This window comes from Cebus imitator, unplaced genomic scaffold (assembly GCF_001604975.1).
Source record: "Cebus imitator isolate Cc_AM_T3 unplaced genomic scaffold, Cebus_imitator-1.0 Scaffold378, whole genome shotgun sequence".
NCBI classification, from domain to species: domain Eukaryota; kingdom Metazoa; phylum Chordata; class Mammalia; order Primates; family Cebidae; genus Cebus; species Cebus imitator.
This window is the reverse complement of record NW_016107693.1, coordinates 314,255-329,396: the sequence shown is the minus strand read 5'-3', so window position 1 is coordinate 329,396 and position 15,142 is coordinate 314,255. Positions and strand designations below refer to the sequence as shown.

The 15,142-nt window shown below is 41.1% G+C and overlaps 1 protein-coding gene across 4 annotated transcripts in view; it reads right to left on the bottom strand.

The window, feature by feature from the left end:
• Positions 1–3,620: 3,620 nt before the first annotated feature.
• Positions 3,621–15,142, bottom strand: part of SH3RF1 (SH3 domain containing ring finger 1) — a 193,809-nt gene continuing 182,287 nt past the window's right edge. For all 4 annotated transcript variants that reach the window (XM_017507549.2, XM_017507546.2, XM_017507550.2 and 1 more), the window contains exon 12: positions 3,621–6,022. In XM_017507549.2, coding sequence (XP_017363038.1) covers positions 5,854–6,022 — 169 coding nt within the window. In that variant the 3' untranslated portion in view covers positions 3,621–5,853. The remainder of the gene's footprint in view (positions 6,023–15,142) is intronic.

Here is a 15,142-nt window from a genome sequence, read left to right as displayed (position 1 = left end):
AAAAAAAAAAAAAAAAAAAAAAAAAAAGTAGAACGGATAAACAACATTTGTAATTTTGGTATCTTCTATCTATATTGTTTTCCCTATACATTTTTTGAAATTACATTGTCATCAGCAAAATACTGAATGTCCCTCATTTAGCCAACAATTATTTCAAATTTTTAGAAATTTCCCATTTTATAGGTAAAAAAATTTCATTGTCGTTAATTGCATTTACATTGGGAATTAGGTGGAACATCTTTTAGTGTGTGTGTGTATATATATATATATAAATAATAATATAGATAATAGAAATAATATTTACATATAAAAAGATACATATTTTTAATGAACTGTCCGTTTATATTTATAGCAGTCAGGTTGGTTGCGGCAAAGACTACACTAGCTTGGACTCAAGAGGTTTATTCTCAAATCAATTATATTGAGAGATAATTAGTTCAGGCTGGCATGAAGCCTCAAATTTACCAGGGTATCATGTTCCTTCCTTCTCCAACCATCTCTTCTGTCTTAAAAGTCACCTATGTTCTAACAGTAACTATTAAAAATTCTAAAAAAATGTTTCAAAGGTACCTATGGCTTATATTACATTTAAAATTTTTCTGTATATTGCTTCAGCATTAAAAAAAAAAAATCAACAACAGGGCCTTTTCGGTCTGTGAAAAGGCTGCTCCTTCAGGGTCTAGCCAGTTCTTGAAGATAAGGAAGGGTCCAGTGGGGAGCTTGCCTTTGATATGCAAACAAATCCACCCACAGCCACACCTCTGTTCTCAGGATTCCTCTGCCTTCATCATCCCAGGGCCAGATACCAGGCAACCAGAGACCACCCCTATAACCTAAAGCCTGCTGACATTATTCAAACTAGCCGGTTCTTAACTGTTCACTCTGTCTGCTATGCCTTTCCCGATGAAGCCTAATAAAGGCAGGGACCTGAACCTTTCCTTCGGGCCATCCTGGTAACTTTCGCACAGGGCCCTGCTTGGTGCGCCCTGTCTCCTGTCTCTGGCACCTGTGAGTTTAACAAACTTTGTTTTTTTCTGAGCTTCTCCTCTGTCTCCTCTTAATGGCCATAGTTGACTGTCCATCTAATAAAAGACCACAAAACATGGCTCAAGACAGTTGCGGGAGTACCAGCCTTCCAGTCCTCATTGCAGTTTCGAAGTGGGGAAAACAAAATGACCAAAAGGTGTGTTCCTCCTCCCACCCCTTTTTTTGAGGCAGAGACTTGCTCTGTCGCTCAGGTTGGAACGCCGTAGTGTGATCTCGGCTCACTGCAACCTCCATCTCCCGGTTACAAGCGATTCTCTTGCTTCAGCCTACGGAGTATCTGGGATTAAAGACATGCACCACCACCACACCTGGCTAATATTTGTATTTTTAGTAGAGACGGGGTATCACGATGTTGGTTGGCCAGGCTGGTCTCAGACTCCTGACCTCAGGTGATCCACCAGCCTTGGCCTCCCAAAGTACTGGGATTACAGAGTGAGCCACCATACTCTGCCAAAAATGAGCTTTTTAGCTAAGCACAAAGCTTGGATATCAGTTAATAAGAAAAAAACCGAACATACTGAAAGACTATTGGCAATTTCTGTCACAAATCCTTGGTTGATGCTACTTTGGGGTTTTTGTTCTTATTTGTAGAAGTTTTTTTATACGTAAAGGAAATTCTCTCTGCCTGCTATAGGACTTAAAAATAATTTTTTTTCATTGTTTATTCTTTTGACTTTGATTATGGTATTTTGTCATGTAACTATTTTGATTTTTTTGTAGTTGAATTTGTCACGGTTTTCTTTACTTATAGTTTCTAAATTTTGAATCACATTTAGGAATGTCTTCTCATACCAAAGTCTATCATGGCTTCTTCTAGTACTTTCTCAAGGATTCAGAACTTGAAAGACTCATTGCCAAGGTGAAAGAACTCATGGAACCAAATTTCTTATCTAAGTTGTAAGCAATAGCAGTGGCAGCTGGCTCACTGTCTGGGATTATTCCATTATCTTTGGAGACTTACTAGAGTAGTCTGACTCAATAATAGTGTTGAATGGAGACTCAAAGATTAATGCCATTCAGACGTGCCTTCAGCGTGGTTATAAAGCCTGGATCGTCATACTACAGTAAGAATTTGCGCTGAGTGAGATGCAGGTGGTGGTTCTGAAATGGAAATCTAAATAGACAAATTGGAAATTTATTAGTAGGAAACACAAAAGGAATCTAAGGAATACCTGAGAGAAGGTATTTTAAAACTATCACTGTTGCCAGGTGCGGTGGCTCATGCCTGTAATCCTAGTAATTTGGGAGGCCGAGGTGGGTGGATCACCTGAGGTCAGGAGTTCAAGACCAGCCTGGTCATCATGGAGAAACCCCATCTTTAAACAAAACAAAAAAACGGTCATTGTTCACATTGGCAGGTGACTAAGCACTCTTCCTGCCTCTGGTGATACTAAGGGGCAGGGCAAAGTCCCCCAGCACACCCCATTACAGCCTGTAGCCACAGGGAGTGAGGGCTATGCTCCTTTGCCTGGACATGGTTAATGTCTTACAAATATCTTGTGGATTTTGGTAGGCTGCGAATTATTTTTCTTGAAAAAGAAGTAATTTAAGTAGGATGCTACATTGATAATGACAGTTTAATTGATTCAAAAACACATTTTAAAAAATTTGATGAATACACACAAGGAGTTGTTAGTCAAACATCTATTAAACTTAGTCAAACATCTATTAAACACATTTTCCAAACTTGAATTCTAATGTTGTTTATAGCTCAGCACTGAAATGAAAGTGCTTCTGGAAGTATGCAAATGTGTTCTATTCTCATACGAACAGAAAGTTAAATGCATAGCAGTTGGAAACACCACCTTAATTTGTTCCTTCTAAAACCAATTAGACCCCAAAAAAGCATTATATCAATACTCCAAGAGAGTAGATGAAATATTTGAAACCAGAGATAAACTTTGCACTGAGTGCAAATTAAACATTAAAATAGCATTTTTCAAAAACAGTGAGATTATCTCCTTTGCTTCTCATCCTCACCCAGTGGGGTAGATGGCACACTAAAAGGAGGAAACTAAGTAATAATCAACTTGCCCAGGTGACTACAGACAGAGTTTCTGGCAAAGCAACAATACAACCTAGAATTCCTGATTTTCAATTCTGATAAGGAATTTGACAGTAGCCAAAAGTTAACAGGAAAATAGTTTTTAATATGACTTACATGGCCCTTTCATTTCTTGGACGATGAAAATCACGGTGAATCTAAAGATTTTCTCCACAAGCCATGCTGAGACTTACGGGTTATCACACGGTTGGTTACGGGTCTGCTCCTTCTATGGCTAAGACAACTTCTAGTACTCACCGGATGATTTTAGTAACCAGAAGAGGAAGAGGGGAACGCAAGTGCCATACACGACCTTGTGTGACTCCACAAACTCTTTTTAAGCTTCTTGGAGAAATAAACAAGGTTTGTTAGTTACAGAGGTAAAATGTATCATCATCACCAAACTGATTCTTGCAGACATCTTCTGTTTGAGGTGTATGCAAAGAATTCTTGTGAGGTACAAATTAGGTCAAATTTGTGTGTTTTTTAATTTAAAAAAGTTTTTTAAGGATTGACACAAGGGACACACAAAGGTTGAACATCAAATTTTAATCTTGAAACCTTTTATCCAGTCCTCAAATTATTCACATGAAAAGGAATGATAAATTGTAATTTTATCATTACCATATCACTGTGTAACAAGCCCTTGTTACAAAATCTCCCTCTACTCTCTCCAAAAAACCAATAGAAAACCCATACATTATATTACCTAATGATCTATGAACAGATGAAATTTTAACCAACTTTATACCAGGAAACTATGAACAGAGGTACTTCAATCACATAGCTTAAAATATGGAGAAAAGACAGGTAAAAAAATTATCTTAGCCTGTAGTAGTCTTTTTCTTTTTAAAATTTTTATAAAATACACTAATTTCCCAAAATAAAGAATATTATGACACATTGGTGTCAACTTACACAGATGAAAGCTGATGCCAGCTTTTTTCCTAACTAAAGTTCATTTCACCAAACCCTTATATATTACATGAATATCCAAGTAAAGTATTTTTTAAAAATTCAACACACAGGAACATAATATACAGTGTTTTTTTTTTTTTAAAGATTAATTTAGGAATGATTTCATTTTCAACCATATAGTGTATCTTTAAGACCATGAAACCTCTTGCCATTGCAAGAAGACTTTTCAGTTCATGTTTTTATTTCCCAGTTTTAATTCTTAAAAGAAAAAAAAAAAGATGAAAGGGTTTATTATCTATTTCCCATGAGAAAACTGTGGTAAGGATCTTACTCACTACCAGGCTGTCTTCCCTCCTTTTGTTTTCCAGACTACCCAGATCCATGACTGCGTGGCACCATAATGAAATCAGTGGGAGAGGCCAATGACATCAAAGAATGGATATAAAAAGACAGGCTCAGCTGGGTCCTGCCACAACTGTAAGGTGTGGGCACATTCGCTCCCACCAAGCCTTCCAGAGCTCCACAGTCACAGGAGCAGTCTCCTGGTTAACTCATCCTTGATGTCTGTCTGCTGGGAGGACATAAAAACATTTTCACTAATGACTTGGGTAGTGGCTAATGGATGCCTTAGCCAGAGAGGGAGTGAGCACACTGAAGAGACCTGGGTCAGTAGTGGCTTTGGGGTAGAGAAGAGAACACTGTTGATTTTTACACCCCCTGAATTGGTCGATTCTGAGTACAAACTCACCTTAACAGGAAATCGCAATGAAATATACACACCATGCACAGTCTATATCACTGTGGGAATCCAGTAACACATGCAAGACATGAGGAAAGAATCACAATGGATGAATACGAACTTTTCACAGTGTTTCTTACAGCCTTTGACCTAACACGAGTGCAGCACTTACCACTACTATCTCACAAATGTTTCACTTGTGTCCTGGGCATGCAGATCAGCTGGGGTAAAATGGGAAATGACACTTCATAGCCATTCTCAGACAGTGAGTTCAACCTCAATTTCCCCTACTTTCCAACCAAACAATTGAGCTGCTTGTGCTATAAAACTAAACATATTTCTGAATACATTTTGTTCAAGGGTTGTGCTGTGTTCTTTCTCATTGTTTCAGTGATTTCATTCCAGGAAAATTAAAAATCCACACAATTAAATTGAGGACTAGATCTTCAGGGTGATTCTAACCAACTTCTAACTTCTCTTCTCTCAAGTTTCTCTCTACCCCAGGTCCTAATTGATACTCATTTGTATGTCTGGTTTCCCAAAGAAGAAAACCAAATTAGAGAACTGGCATTTCCAGCTTAAAGAAGCAAAACATAACCCCAAAATATAATGGTAGCAGGGAGGGGGGGAGGGAAAGATGCATTCACTCTATGTCAAAATGAATCTCTTGCTCTCAACAGGAGATAATCCAGCTTCTCCTTAGCTATCATTTCATAAATTAATAATTTCTTAAAATCATAATCCAAAGAATGTATCTATTATAAGAAAAGTTCAAGTTTAAAAAAGCAAATAAATTAGTTAAGCCTTGTAAACAATTGTCCATTTTAGTTACATATCTTAAAAAAAAAAAAAAAGGTTTCTCTGTGTAGTAAATCAGACAGTACAAGGCACACCTTACACCTCCGAATCCAGACTGATAAAACCCACACAGACACCTTCTTCACTCTGCTGGCTGGGGGAACTGTGCTGGGGCATGGGAGTCACGCACCAATCCTTAGCCCATCTCCTGACCATCTGGAAGTCCACAAATGTGCTCTCTCCGTTAAGTTGCTTTGTGCTATTTTGTTGTGTGAAGTGATTTTAAGCCTTCTCAGTGTCAGTCTCCTCATATGTTTTCCACGAAGCTCCCTGGGAAGAGGCCAGTTTTCCCATTACGTTGTAATGTGCCTTTGAACCAGCCATCCTCTCGCTTTTTATGAACAAACACAATATCTCCTTCTTTAAGTTCAAGTTCTGCCTCACTCTGAGGAGGATAGGAAACCACGACCCTGTGCCTAGAAAATAGAGAGATTTTAGTTAAGGTGATTCAAAGCAGTTATTTTAAAAAATGGTGTACCGTTAGTCTGCACGAACCTTCCACATGAATAGGACATAACATTAATTCGTTCATGTTTCATAGAGACTGGGTACTAACAAAGACCGGCCTTGGATATGTGTGTCAATCCACTACTGATGGCCCAGGCTGGTTCACTAGAGTGACCTTTATAAGGAGAGCCATCCTTGCTCCCTCCCAGTGATTGTATCTTGGTCATAAAGGAGAGTTTCGTTTCATTTCCTGGGAGGGCCATCATTTCTGTCCCTCCCTCTTCTCCGAGAAAACAGGAGTGAATTTATTTGATTGGTAAAACTGAGAGAAGTAGCTGAGCAGCGAGGTTCGGTCCTCACTGAACCACCTGGCCACAGGCTAAGGAGGCTCTGCTCTGCCTCGTGTTGTGAGCACAGAGAGGTCAGGAAAGTGAGTCTGGAAATCTGTCTCTGTGTCCCTTACAATGGGGTTTGACATGGGCGAGGCAGCAATTCTGAGGAAGGTAATCTGCCCTGCATACCCAAATTATATACCCAAGGTCCAGACGTGGAGCGGAGGGCTGTGACCACAAATTCAATCCACTACTACCAGTAATGAGGTTGACATTCTGATCTCCACTATTCTGACATTTGTGTCTATTTCTTCTTGGTTCAAAATTTGAATATTAGTGGGAAAGGTGTCATTATCGCTTAAAAACAGCAGAAGCCTAGCTGGCTTAATATTATCTATGCCCCTGCCTCCATGCTCCTGAGCTTTCCCACACAGACTTACAGCTTGTAGGAAACCAGAGGGAAGTGACTTGTTTTACATTCTGTATCCTTTTATCCTTTGCTATTTTTCCAGCATTATCTCTCTCCTTTACTCCTCCTCTCAACAAAAGGGGAAAAGAATGGTGGTGTGTGGCAGCCAACCCCTAAGATGGCCCCAATGATCTTTGCTTCCTGGTATTCACACTCTTGTATAGTCTCCTCCTATGATCCATAGGGATGACCTGTGTGACCAATAAAATGTTATGAAAATGACAGTGGGTGATTTCTGAGGCTAGATCATAAAAGGCATTGTGGCTTGCACTTTACTTTCTCTTGGATCAGTCACTCGGGAAAATTAGCTGCCAAGTTGTGAGGACACTCAGCATCTCTATGGAAAGGAAATACACACACAGTAAGGCACTGAGGCCTCTTTGCAAAAGTCTAAACTAACCAGACAACAGAGATGTGACTAAGTCACCTCAGAAGTGGATCCTCCAGCCCCAGTCGAGCATCAGCTCAGGCTGATGTCTTCACTGCAATCTCAAGAAATACTCTAAAGCAGATAAGCTGCTCCACAATTACGTGACCCACAGAAACTGTGAAATAATAAATGCTTATTATTCTTTTAAGCCACTGAGATTTGGGGGTGACTGGATGCATGGCAATGGGTAACTAATAAATGGATCTTTCACTGTTTGATGCTAAGTAATGAGTATTAGGTCATAAAGGTGATTTTGGGTTTCTACGTTCATTTGGTTCTCAAAGTCAGAAAATGAGTTTACAGCCTCATGGGACCCACTCCTGAAAGTGAAGAATGTTATGGCTTAAAAGTGATAGCCAGAACAAATTCTATACAACTACCCCCAAACTTGTGAAACCCATTACAGCCTGTTCCTTTCACTAATTCCCATTCCATATAAACCAGAATCCGGCCGGGCACGGTGGCTCAAGCCTGTAATCCCAGCACTTTGGGAGGCCGAGGCGGGTGGATCACGAGGTCAAGAGTTCGAGACCATCCTGGTCAACACGGTGAAACCCCGTCTTTACTAAAACTACAAAAAATTAGCTGGGCATGGTGGCGCGTGCCTGTAATCCCAGCTACTCAGGAGGCTGAGGCAGGAGAATTGCCTGAACCCAGGAGGCGGAGGTTGCGGTGAGCCGAGATCGCGCCATTGCACTCCAGCCTGGGTAACATGAGTGAAACTCCGTCTCAAAAAAAAAAAAAAAAAACAAAAAAAAAACCACCAGAATCCATTTAAGAAAGACCATAGCAAGAGTCCCAGACTATCACACTGAAAAAACACACCTCTGCAAAGGATAAGTGGCAGCTCGAACAACCTAAGCTCCTTTGGCACAGGACCAAATTACTGTCCAAGATCTGAAGCAAAAGCACAGCTCCAAAGTTGGCTTATCACATCCGAGAAAGGTTCAGCTAATTCAAACGTGAATATCCACAGACCACAAGGCTGGGGTCTGATCAAGCACGGAATGAGGGAGGAAGCATGGCATTGTGGGAGAAACCCTGCCTAAGGGTTGACACAGACTCTAAGGTCAGTTAGAGCAGCTTAACTTTGGGCCAGTTATCTCAGTTCTCTCAGTCTGTTTCCTCATCTGTAGAATAGGACTGTAATGAGCTAAACAAGTATAATGCTCTTAGTATGGTGTCTGACAAAGAGGTCAACCCTAAAATATTAGCTCCCATGATGATCATATGGCTTAGACAAGAGTAGGCAGAGACCTGGTGCTTGAAGGAGGTGAAGGATGTCCAGTCAGTGGCTGGACATCTCTAACTAGGAAACAAACTCAGGCCACAACCTAAAGCATTTCCTGACAATGAGATTTGACAAACTTTAGAATTACACAGTTAGGGTTTCGGAATCCTTTCTCTGACATCTTTATTTTGAGACGGTGTGGCTTGGTTGCCCAGGCTGGTGTACAGCGGTACAATCACAGCTCACTGTAACCTTGACCTCCCAGGCTTATCTGATCTAACTGATCTTCCTACCTTAGCCTTCTGGCTGGGACTACAGGTGTGTGCCACCATACCTGGCTAATCTTTTTACTTTTTGTAGAGATGGCATCTCACTATACTGCCCAGGCTGGTCTTGAACTCCTGGGCTCAAGCAATCTTCCAGCCTCAGCCCCACAAAGTGCTGGGATTATAGTCATAAGCCACTATTTGACACCTTTAAAAGCAAGACAAATAATTTCATCATGAATTTATCCGAAAGAAGGATCCAGATGACATTTCTCAAGACTAATATCAACATGCTAAAAATCCATGGAAAAAGCAATGATGTAGTTGCCATTTGGGGCAAGTTAAAAATTTAAGGCAAAGCTTTATAATTCTGGGAAAAAAATGTACAAGTGACTCAGAACATATTCAGAGTAGATTTCTCATGAGATATATTCCCTACTTGTTCTCTGTGAGCTGCCTTAAAGGCGAAATGGAATAAAAAAGGTTATTGAAAAACTTGAAGTGAATTAGATTAATATATGCATTTTATAAAATGCAGTAAACCAATTTTGTCAAAAAAAATTTTGAACTAGAACTGCTGCTGGGCTAAGAACATACTCTTCCTGCCAAGTTCCCAGTGGGAGCAAATTTTCATTGCTAAGTTTTACAAACCTCTGGGGGGGAGAGGGTGGGTGGAATGAGAAACCATGTGCATAATGGAAACTGTGATGCAGTTTTGATCGTATGAAGAATACCAGGTGCAGAAGTAATAGACTCTACTTAGAAATCTTCCAGCTCAGGTCCTGATTTTGAGCCTTGTGAGGTGGTTTGCACAGAGTTTTCTAATACAGATTTGTAAGGCCAAATTCTGGGCATAACTGGCCAACTATTTCAGGCATTGAAAGGCTTTGCCAAGTAGAACATTTACAGACCAACCAACAGATGTAAGGCACAGCTGCAGAGGCCCTTCACATCTGCTGCTCCACCCTCTACCTCACGGGGATTATGCTCATCTTTATGCAAACAGGGCTTTGGGGAAGTTCTGAGCCTCAGGAGTGAACGGCTACTCTCCCAAGACCTCCACGGGACCTGCTGATCTACCTTCAAAATCCACACCCCATCCACTCCTCTTCATTGTCACTGTCACTATCCTGGTTGATGACTTCATTACCTTTCGGTACCTTCCACCTGGTCAAATAAATAAATAAATAAATGTATTTTTTTGTTTGTTTTTTAGACGGAGTTTCACTCTTGTCACCCAGGCTGGAGTGCAATGGCACAATCTCGGCTCACTGCAACCTCCATCTCCTGGGTTCAAGAAATTCTCCTGCCTCAGCCTCCTGAGTAGCTGGGATTACAGGTATGTGCCAACGCGCCCAGCTAATTTTTGTGTTTTTTTTTTTTTTTGAGACGGAGTGTTGTTCTTGTCACCCTTGTTAGAGTGCAATGGTGTGACCTTAGCTCACTACAACCTCCACCTCCCAGGTTCAAGTCATTCTCCTGCCTCAGCCTCCTGAGTAGCTGGGATTACAGGCACCAGCCATCACATCCAGCTAATTTTTTGTATTTTTAGTGTCCAGGTTTCACCCTGTTGGCCAGGCTGCTCTCAAACTCCTGACCCTGTGATCTGCCCGCCTCCGCCTCCCAAAGCGCTAGGATTATAGGCGTGAGCCACCGCACCCAGCCCCATTTTTGTATTTTTAATAGAGACAGGGTTTCACCATGTTGGCCAGGCTGGTCTCAAACTCCTGACCTCATGATCCTCCCACCTCAGCCTCCCAAAGTTCTGGGATTACAGGCATGAGCCACTGCGACTGACATCCACCTGGTCAAATATCTACCTATCTTTCTTGCCTCAGGTCTCTTCCTGTCCCAACTCATTCTATGCAGAACTCACATATTAATATTCTTAAGTGGCAACTCTATTTGCAGCAATCCACTGCCAAAAAATCATTAACAGCTTTACAATGCCTGCCAGCAAGGTTAATCCTCAGCCTGGTATGCAAAGCCCTTGGTGATCAGGCCTTAATCTCTTTTTACAGCTGTAGTTACTATTATCACCACAAAAGTCCCAAACACTCCCCTAAGCCTGAACATGTCCCCTACATAGGGCCTTTACCTCTCCCACTCCATGCCTTGGCTCGTGCAGTTCCTTCCAGTGGGAATTTCATTTGACACTATCTTTGCCCATCCATACCCTATCACCCTCTCAAAGCCTGGCTCCAATTCTCCCCTGTGAAATCTCCAGCCCCACAGCTGGAGGCAATTTCATGCTTGACTAAATCCCAGAGGCCTCCATGTATATGTCTTATGGCACTTAGCACAGACTACATTGTATTATTACCATCTGTGTCCCTGTCTCATTTGTTCTACCAAACCATAAGCTGCTTGAAGGGTGAGATGATGCTAAATTCACTTTCTATGCCTCATAGTACTTAGCATGGTACGTTTAATTCTTAATAAGCATGTCAAGTGGCAAAAAAAGGCCTAATTGTATAGAAAAAGCATTTCTTAAAATGTACACAGCTCCTGAAAAAGGAATGAAATTCTAACAAGTGCTAAAACAGGGATGAAGCTTGCAAACGTTATGCTGAGTGAAATAAGCTGCGTGCACACAGAAGGACGACTACTGCGTGATTCCGCTTGTGAGGTGCCCAGAAGTCACTCACAGGGACAGAAAGTAGAAGGGTGGCTGTAGGGCCTGAAGGTGGGGGAATGAAGGATTAGTGCTTAATGAATACAGATTCAGTTTAGGATATGAAAACTTTCTAGAAATGCATAATGGTAAATGGTTGTATGACAACATGAATGTACTCAATGCCATTGAATTGTACACTTGAAAAACAGTAAATTTTCATGTATACTTTACCATAATTTAAAAAATAAGATACATATATGAATAAAATTTTTGTTGAAGAAAAAGAAAGGAATGGGGTGTGGTGGCTCACACCTATAAACCCAGCACTTTGGAGGCTGAGGCAGGCAGATCACCTGAGGTAAGGAGTTCAAGACCAGCCTGGCCAACATGGTGAAACCCCGTCTCTACAACAAATACAAAAATTAGCCAGGCGTGGTGGTACGCGCCTGTAATCCCAGCTATTTGGGAGGCTGAGGCAGGAGAATCGTTTGAACCCAGGAGGTAGAGGTTGCAGTGAGCCAAGATTGCACCACCGCTCTCCAGCCTGGGTGACAGAGCGAGGCCCTGTCTCAAAAAAAAAAAAAAAAAAAAAGGAAAAATGTATAAAGCTCACTGGTACCTTGGTTGGAAAGCATGCCCTGTTCCCTTTGAACAGGGCACTGTGGAGGCATTGCGGGGTGACCAGAGTGGCTCACAGACTGGGCCCTGAATGGCCTCTGCCTCTTAGTGGCTCTGTGACCTTAACTCAACTTTTGGTGATAACTGTCAAGGTGGAATTCAAGAAACAGAGTCTTGCAATATAAAGAAGCTCCACAGACATCCAATGCTATGGTCTTTTAGCTTCCATCTGAATGGGCATTTGCCATCTTTTACTAGTACACATTTCTTGCTTCCTTTATTTTTCTGGCCTCTAGTGTTCTCTGTAGTCCATATATTTTCATTTCTAATTGCCCCTGGTATAGCCCAGATTGGCTCCCCTGTTGCTCTGGGAGGCGCTCAGTCCATCACTCTGACCTGGGTGAGTAACCACTTACTGCTTTCTGCCAGTTGCCACAGCAATCTAATATACAATTAAGTATTTCACTGGCAAAACCAGACTAGTTCCCTTTGTAGCATGCTCCAAGTCCAAGTAAATTATGTCCATTGCTTCACCCAGTGGGCTCATTGTCACTGACTCAAAGAAATTAATCATGCTGGTTAAGCCCAGCTGCCTTTCTGTAAATCTATCTCTATCCAATTTGTTTGTTTCCAAGTATTCAAGCTGAATCCCAGATCAAAGATCATACATAGGTTTTTTTTTTTTTTTTTTTTCCAATTTAGGAGAGGAGCTTATAGGTATGTGGTTCTTAGTTTAATTACTAAATTTAAAAATACACACAGATAAAGATGACTTGCTCTGTCTCCCTGAACCCTTATATATATATATATATATATGTATATGTATTTCTTTCTTTAGAAGAAAAATATATCTGTCATATACGTACTTTCTTTTCTTTGTCATCCCTTCTGAAATATTTTCTTACCACTTTCTCTTTGCAATTTCATAATTATTTTTTCTCAATCCCTCTAAAATAGAGCCTAAAATATCTGTTCTATTATTTCTGCTGTCATCAATTATACCTTTTCTGCCTCCAAGATATAGTGCTATATCTGGCTTGTTTTCTTCAGTCTAACAAACACAGAAGAAACCTTTTGTTCCTCAGAGAATTCTCTCTGCTGACACCAAGACCTGTCAACACACTTCAAGGTTCATCCTTCCTTATTATGAGATTGCTTAAGTCTTTATACCACGTGGTTGGTATTGGTTCTTTCCACTGACAGCACTGGCTGCCCCAGTCATTCTTTTTGTTTTTGAGACAGAGTCTCGCTCTGCTGGGGTGCAATGGTGCGCTTTCGGCTTACCACAACCTCCGCCTCCCGTCTTCAAGCGATTCTCTATCTCAGCCTCCCAAGTAGCTGGGATTACAGGTGCCCACCACCGCCATACCTGGCTATTTTTTTTTTTTTTTTTTTGTATTTTTAGTAGAGACAGGGTTTCACCATCTTGGCCAGGCTAGTCTTGAATTCCTGACCTTGTGATCCACCGTGCCTGGCACATTCTTTTACTTTAGACATATGAGACAGGGTCATGGTTTGAGAGGAAATTTTATGCTTGTTCTCATTCTAATCTGTAGATAAATCTTATCTCATAGTGTTCCAATAATATACATTGAAAAACATTTCTATGAAATTCTATCAGTATAATTTCTACCAAAAGAACCTTGGGCTCCTTCTGTATTTTGCCAGGGCAAGAGTTGTTGATGTTTGTATTGTAAATCAAGAATTATTTCTAGATCCTGAAACGTTTTCTCAGTCATACTTATATACAAGTTGATCTTTCCTTCATTTTCAGTAATGAGCACTTTTTATTGTGTTGCAATGTTTAAAATATGAAAACAAGTAATCTCTAAATTCTATACTTGGTGGCTTTTAATTAATCAAAGCATTTCATTCCTAGTGAATAACAGAATATTTTCCTATACGTTTCCACACGTTTCCTGTTATTTTTACTGCGAGGCAAAGCTGAGAATCCAAGGTAAATAAATACTATTAGCATCATGTATGAAAGGAAGGGCTGTGGAACGTTGGTCAGATTGGCTATTATATTTAATATTCCACTGAACATATGGATTATAAAAATATAAACTTGGATAGACGTCTTCTCCAAAGACCCATTTCCCACTTGTAAAAATTCAAATGGTTATACAAGAAAATCTGCCAAAGAATTCCAGCGTGCTCGGGCCCATCTGTCCCATCATTAAATTCCCTATATTCCCAATCTGACGTACATCCCCCGCTCCCTGAAATGCTGTCACCTGTCTGTGCCAGCAATTCCTCCTTTCATATGAACTGAACAGCAGGAGGCTGCTGTTAGAAAGGAGTTCCTCTAAGAGGAAGGGACTAGAATGCAGAAGCCACAGAGACCAGGGACATCTGGCAACTGAAAAGGAATGCATTAGGGGGAGGGAGACTGCAGTGCCCATGCCAGTGTCTAGGGAGAGTCTGGGCAAAGTCAACCATCACTCAAAAGAGTCACACAAATACAACAAAATGAGGGGGAACACAGGAGAGATGCCCTCAGGGCTTGAAGGAAAAACTGCAGATCAATGCCTGGAGGGAAGGAGGGAGGGAGGCTTTGTGACCAAGAGAAGGCAAACAAGTAACTGGACCAACTCCAGGGACAGAAGGTGCTATCCCTGGAAAGCAGACCAATACAGCAGGAACAAGGTTGACTCGCAGAATACAAGATTCAGTGAATTCTGGACAAAATTTCAAAGCTTTACTAAGAGCACAACAGATGACAGGAAAGAGAAAATGATTTCATTTGTAGGGAGAGAACATTTTGTTAGGGTAATGGCTCATTTTAAAACTGGTTTCTATAGAAAATTATTGTATAGCACTATAAAGATAAATATCAGAAATTGTGGCTGGGGGCGGTGGTTCATGCCTGTAATCCTAGCACTTTGGGAGGCCGAGGTGGGCGGATCCCTTGGGCCCAGGAGTTCGAGATCCCCCTGGGCAACACGGCAAAACCCCGTCTCTACTAAAAATACAAAAAATTAGCTGGGCATGGTGTTTGCCTGTAATCCCAGCTACTCAGGAGGCAGAGGCAGGAGAATCACTTAAACCTGGGAAGTGGAGGCTACAGTGAGCCAAGATTGCACCACTACACTCCAGCCTGGGCAACAAAGTGAGACTTCATCT